Source organism: Propithecus coquereli, unplaced genomic scaffold, assembly GCF_000956105.1.
Source record: "Propithecus coquereli isolate 6110/MARCELLA unplaced genomic scaffold, Pcoq_1.0 Scaffold140, whole genome shotgun sequence".
Lineage (NCBI taxonomy): Eukaryota > Metazoa > Chordata > Mammalia > Primates > Indriidae > Propithecus > Propithecus coquereli.
The window spans coordinates 4,662,006-4,668,167 of NW_012138303.1; the positions used below are offsets into that span (position 1 = coordinate 4,662,006).

Here is a 6,162-nt window from a genome sequence, read left to right on the forward strand (position 1 = left end):
GCTGATATGTATGCTTTTTTTCTAGCTTCCCTGCTCAGATGGAGAGTTAGATTAAACATAATAGTAAGGCCTGGCGCAGACCACATGCTGTAGTCCCAGCTACTTGGAAGGCTGAGGCGGGAGGTTCCCTTGAGGCCAGGAGTTCAAGATTAGCCTGGCCAACAGAGCAAGACCCAGTCTCTGTAAAAAAAAAATTTTTTTTTAATTAGTCAGACATGGTGGCAAGTGCCTATGGTTCTAGCTACCCAGAGGACCGAGGCGGGAGGATTGCTTGAGCCCAGGAGTTGGAGGCTGCAGTGAGCTATGATCGCACCACTGCACTCCAGCCTGGGTGACAGAGTGAGACCCTGTCTCTAAAAATAATAATAACAATAACAGTAATTCACCTTCCTCAGAATCATATTGATAAAGCTGCTTCATCTAGACATTCATCAGTCTAAAGGTACAATTCATCCTGAGACAGAGTTATTCCCATAGTTGATGCCCTTGGAATCTGTTTATTCATTTCACAATTTTGAGTAGTTTATATTTACCAAAATACAGGAACTGGATGCTTTCACATGTTTTCTAATCCAATTCTTAGAACAGCCCAATGGAATACATAGTGTTATCCCCCATTTTAAAGATGTGAACCTTTGTTCACATCAACCTTTGCCAGATATAAGGGCTCTGCTTTAAGCTGATGGAATCCAATTTATGTTCTGTAAATTATGTTGTTTCTACCCATTTTGATAAATACTAATCAAGCACTTACTTGTGTTCACCTCTGTCCTATACACTAAAGAGGTATAGAAGAAACAAAAGTTTCATTCAACAAATATGTCAGTGCCTGATATATGCCAAGTATTCTTCTAGGCATTGAGCGTACAGCAGTGTGCAAAATAAAGTCCCTGCACTCATTAAACAAATATATCAGTTAGTAACAAAAGCCATAAGAGAAAATAAAACAGAGTAGTCTGAGAAGGTCTCTCTGAAGATTGACATTTGAGTAGAGGTTTTAATGACATGTAGGAACAAGCCTTGTGAATGTCTAGGAGAAGATCCTTTTGGGCATATGAAATATGAAGTAGAAAATCCCTGAGGCAAATTTGTGCCTGGTATGTTGAAAGAAGAGGAAAAAAAAAAAAAACCATCGTGGCTGGAGCTAAATAAAGGAGGAAGCATAAGAAATGAGGTGCAAAGACTTTGAATTTTTGTCTGTGTTGATGGAAAAGTATTACAGGTTTCAGGGCAGAGGGAAACATGGTCTGACATGTTTTTAAAGGATCACTATGACTGATGGGTAGAGAATAGGCAAGAGAGAAACCAGGAAAAATAATTAGGAAGGCTTGCTGTGGTACAAGCAAGATGATGGGGGCTTGGACCAGGCAGGTAATGATGGAAGTGATAGGGAGTATACAGACTTGAGACAGTTTCATGGCAAAATAAGCTGGATCTATTGATGGATTTTTGAGTACAGAGAGCTCTACCAAAGAGCTTTTCTTTAAAGGAAAGAAGAGGAATTGGACAGTTGGAGATGAATGTGGGGTCACAGGAAGGTGTTTGGTAAGATGGGAGATTTAGTGAATGGTGATGGGAACGATTTAGTAAAGAAGAAAAAAATGATAATGCAGGAGAGAGAAGGGATAATTGCCACAGTGATGTCTTGAATAGGCAAGAGGAAATAGATCCGGCACACAAGTGGAGGGGTTGGCCTCAGCTAGGAATATCGACAGTCATCTGCAATACAGGGATGAAGGCACAGATGCAAGTAAGATAGCAGATGTAGTAGGAATGCATAAAAGTTTTCTTCTGATCATTTCTATTTTCTCAGTGAAATAAGAAGAACAGTTGTCATCTGAGAGTGAAGAAGGGGCAGGAAGTATTGAAGGATTGAAGAAAGAGGAAGAATGAGTGAAATAATCGTCCAAGAAAATAAGAGATAATGAAGGAGTGAGATATAGCAGGATTATCAGACAACACAAAGGGCCCACTTGAGGTTAGTGGTCATATATTTAAGGTGAAACTGGTTAAGATATTGTCCTGTCTTCCAGGCTAAGTGAGAAGATAGGACAAGTACCCAAATGATATTTATTGAGCATTTATTATATGCCAAACATATAATCTTATATGTTAGTCATATAATCCATTTAATCTTCTGAAATCTCTGAGCAGATGTCATCCAATTTATAGTTGAGGAAACAGGCTTAGAGAGATGTTAAGGATCTTGTCCAAGGTCAAGTCACACAACAGAAAACAGTGCACCTGGCTTTGGAACCCAGGCAGACTGACTCCACACTCCTAACCACCAGGAAGTCTCCTTAAGACCAAATATTGTCACATGCTGACACAAATATGTTAATATATTAACAATTACTAATCTAGGTGCAAGGCATATGGATATACATTGAACTCTTCTTTCAACTCCGGTAAATTTTTCCAATAAAATGTTAGGAGGAGATAAGAATAAAATAATTTAAAGTAAAACAATGATTATTAAAATAAAAAATGCTGATGCAGTATTGCAGTATTGTATTTGACGTGGCAAAGTCTTTAAAAGTAAATTACAAATTGATATAGTCCAAATTTTGTAAAAGATACACATTTATCTATGTATATACACATTTCCATTTTAAAATCTAGAAGAATATACACAAAAGTGTTCCTGAAACCCTATGGAATTCCTATTAGCTCCCCTTTGACCAAAAGAAAGGCTCCATGAGTGGAAGGATTGTTCTTGAGACTCTCGAGAGACTGGCTCAGTCATTACTCTTCCTCTCCCCATAATCTCCTGTGGTCAAAATTTTTCTTTTTTTTCTTTTGCACATGATCAATATAACAGCCCAATAGTTACCTGGTGACACCTTCCACCATGCAACGCTGTCATCACAAGAGGTTTGTCCACACTGCAAAAGCATGATGTGGATAGCATATGCAGTTAGATAACAGCAACTGTCCAGATAAGAGGGTCACGGGTTAAGAGGCAAGTTCTATAGTCGCATGATCTCTGACTTCAAATCCTACTTTCTCCGTGCCAGCAAATCCCTGACTCTGATCCTTGCTTCCGCCATTATCCCTCTCTGTGACTCTAAGCCTATTCCCTAATCCATCAACTCCTTTCTCCTACCCCAACCCCTCCCCTTTGAAGGAAAATCTGGAACTTGATTCTGAATATCTCCCCTCAGGTGGCTGTTTCCTCTCCTTTCCTTCTCAGATCAGCTGACGTTGGAATCCTCTGAGCAGGAATATGGTTGAGACTGAACCACACAGGCTGCCACGTTCCCTCTGCCCTGCTAACTGCTCCCCTTCCCGAGTCTCTCCTGAGATTACTGGCCCTGGAATGGAGCAGTGGCTCAGCTAACGTCTGGCCCCCCAGGGATTTCCAGCTGCGTTTGGGTTAAATTTATGAGCGCTCATAATCCAAGAGCAACGGTCTCCACTAGGGACACCAGAAAAGGGTGCTGTAAGGAGAAGAAAAGCCCTATTACTCACAATGCCCCTCGAAATCTCCCTCATACTTCCTGCTGAAAAGTAGTGTGCTGTAGCCCCTCCCTCCTGCATCCTCTCTAGCCAGTTCTCAAAATAGCCACTCTGGACACTCTGGAATTCTGGATTTAGTTGTTTGTGACTTTCTGAGGTTGGGTATAGGGGCAGTGAGGTCACAAGTTGTCTGCCCTTGTCTTCTATATGGTACCCAGTCCTTTACTGGTCTCTGGCCTCTGCCTCAACCCTCCTGTTTATCTTCCAGAAACACAGCAGTTTTAGATGAATGAAGGTCCTCTTGCATATCCATCTGCAAGCCATCAGAATAAGCATACTTCAGGCAAACTGTGGAGGCATGGAGGACCACTCTGGGTGAACCAGAAATCACATGCTCTATAAGAGTATCTCTTATAAAAACTCATACCTCCAGAGGAGTGAGGCTAACCTACGAGAGCTATAACAGGTCAGCATTTCTCAGCCTCTCACGCAGCCCCTAATTCTAGCCAGGTATAGATTATAAACCTCTCAGGAGTTCTTCTACTTCTTTCAATACTGAGCTTTTCCGACCAGAAATAACATCAGTGAAATGGTTCGGTAAATCCCTCTTTCTCCCTATGAGACCCATCTAGGGGAACTGGAAGAAATCAAGGACTTCAGAATGTCACTTCACATTATTTTATTAATAATCACATATGTAATACTTACTATGTGGCTGGGTGTGGTATCTCATGCCTGTAATCCTGGCACTCTGGGAGGCCGAGGCAGGAGGATTGCTTGAGCTCAGGAGTTTGAGACCAGCCTGAGCAAGAATGAGATCTCATCTCTACAAAAAACAGAAAAACTAGCCGGGCCTGGTAGCACGTGCCTGTAGTCCCAGCTACTCGAGAGGCTGAGGCAGGAGGATGGCTTGAGCCCAGGAATTTGAGGCTGCAGTGAGCTATGATGACACCACTGCACTCTAGCTGGGGCAACAGAACAAAACTCCGTCTCCAAAAAAAAAAAAAAAAAACCACCACCACCAAAGAAAACCTACCACACCTTATGAAAGAATACTTACTATATGACAGTTACTTTTCTTAGCACTTTATAAACACTAACACATTGAATTATTATAACAGTCCTACGCCATTATTATTATTGTTTCTATTTTTATGGAGAAGAAAACTGAGGTCAAAAAAGGTTAATTATCTTGCCTAGGTCATAGAACTAAGGAGTCACAAAGCCAGGATTTGAACGCAGTCTGGCCCCAGAGTCCGCCCTCTTGATCGTTTATTATTCTATCTCTCAGTCTCCAATCAAACGCATGGGCATGTGTGTGCAGGTGTATGCGTACACTCGAGGATGATGACCAATGTGAGATTAACTTGACTGGACTAGTTCTCCCACACGGCAGAGCAATCTCCACGTAAGAAGGCAAGTCCTAGGGATCACGATCCCCTTCCATTCCTGCAGTTAGGCAGCTGGATCCAAGACCTAGCCTTCCAATCCACAGTCCCCAGCATTTTCTTCATGTACGCTCCACTGGGAACATGGGGAAGGGCCCTGTCCTCCCATTATAGGGCAATTTTACATGTTATTTGAGGACCGAATCCCAGACCATGCCTACCACTCAGATTCCTGCTCTGCTAATTGGTCTAACCACCCCGATTCTCGCTTTCATCTTAATGTTTGCTTGGTTGACATCCTGACACACACCAGGCTGACCCCTGGAGGACAGCCGTAGTCTCTATGTGTGTTCTTTACTCAGAGGGCCAGATTCTAGCTCTTCAGTGTCTGAGAATTCCATGTGCAGAATCATCCCAGCGGCTTCAATTTCAAATGACTCCCTCATTCACATTCAAGCCTGTTACTCCAAGTTTCTAATGAGCTTGGGGCTTGGTTCAGTTCAGCCTTACCGCCCACACAGGACTGAATATTTCTCACTTCTCAATACGTACCAAACACTAATTAGCAACTGTGAGGCCCATCAACTCTTGCCTTTCCCTAGAGGGCCCTAGTTTCTTTCCTTGCCTACCTTCCTGTATTCCTTTTCTGCTCACCTCTGGGCCGGATGTGCACCAATGTTCCATTCCATCATCTAGGTGGTGCTGCCAATTCCCAGGAGTGCTCTTTGTTTCCTCTGCAGCTCCAAGTTGTGGACTCTTCCTTCCCACAGGGAAGGAAGAAAAGGAGAGGCCTGCTGGCTTAGGGGTCCTTTTTTCTTTAGGCTTTGAGATTGCAGAGAGGGACATGACACAGCAACACCCTCCCTTTCCCTAATACTTTCCCCAAAAGTAGCTACCTTTTTTATTTCCTCCCACTTCCAGCAAGGGAAGCAAACTCCCTTGCCCTGTCACCTCCTCCCAGGGCATTTGTCAGCATTCAGATGATGTCTTGTCCTTCCATTGGAGCTCTAGATCCCATCCCCTTTCTCCTTCTTAGGAATCTTGGCCATCAGTTCCCTTTACTCTCTTATATATAAGGACTCTCTCTCTCAAAAAAAAAAAGAAAAACCTTCCTCAATCTGAATTTCTTTTCCAACTACCATTAGAGCGAAAAGCAGCAGGTCTAGGACCAAGCCTTGAGGAACACAAATATTAAAAGGTTAGGGAGTCCTGGAGAACATTTAGGGGATTAAAAAAAAGTTTAGGGAGACTGGATGTGGTGGCTCACACCTGTAATCCCAGCACTTTGGGAGACCGAGGCAGAAAATTGCTTGAG

The 6,162-nt window shown here is 42.7% G+C and overlaps 1 protein-coding gene across 2 annotated transcripts in view; it reads right to left on the reverse strand.

Moving 5' to 3' along the window:
* PCP4L1 (Purkinje cell protein 4 like 1) overlaps positions 1-6,162 on the reverse strand; it is a 21,634-nt gene that overhangs the window by 4,699 nt on the left and 10,773 nt on the right. Inside the window, exon 1 of one of the 2 annotated variants that reach the window (XM_012639567.1) lies at positions 2,834-2,886. The exons of the other annotated variant lie outside the window; for it this stretch is intronic. Within the exon in view, the coding sequence (XP_012495021.1) occupies positions 2,834-2,866 (33 nt within the window). The 5' untranslated portion in view covers positions 2,867-2,886. Of the gene's footprint in view, positions 1-2,833; positions 2,887-6,162 lie in introns of those variants that run through there. 2 annotated transcript variants of the gene reach the window in all.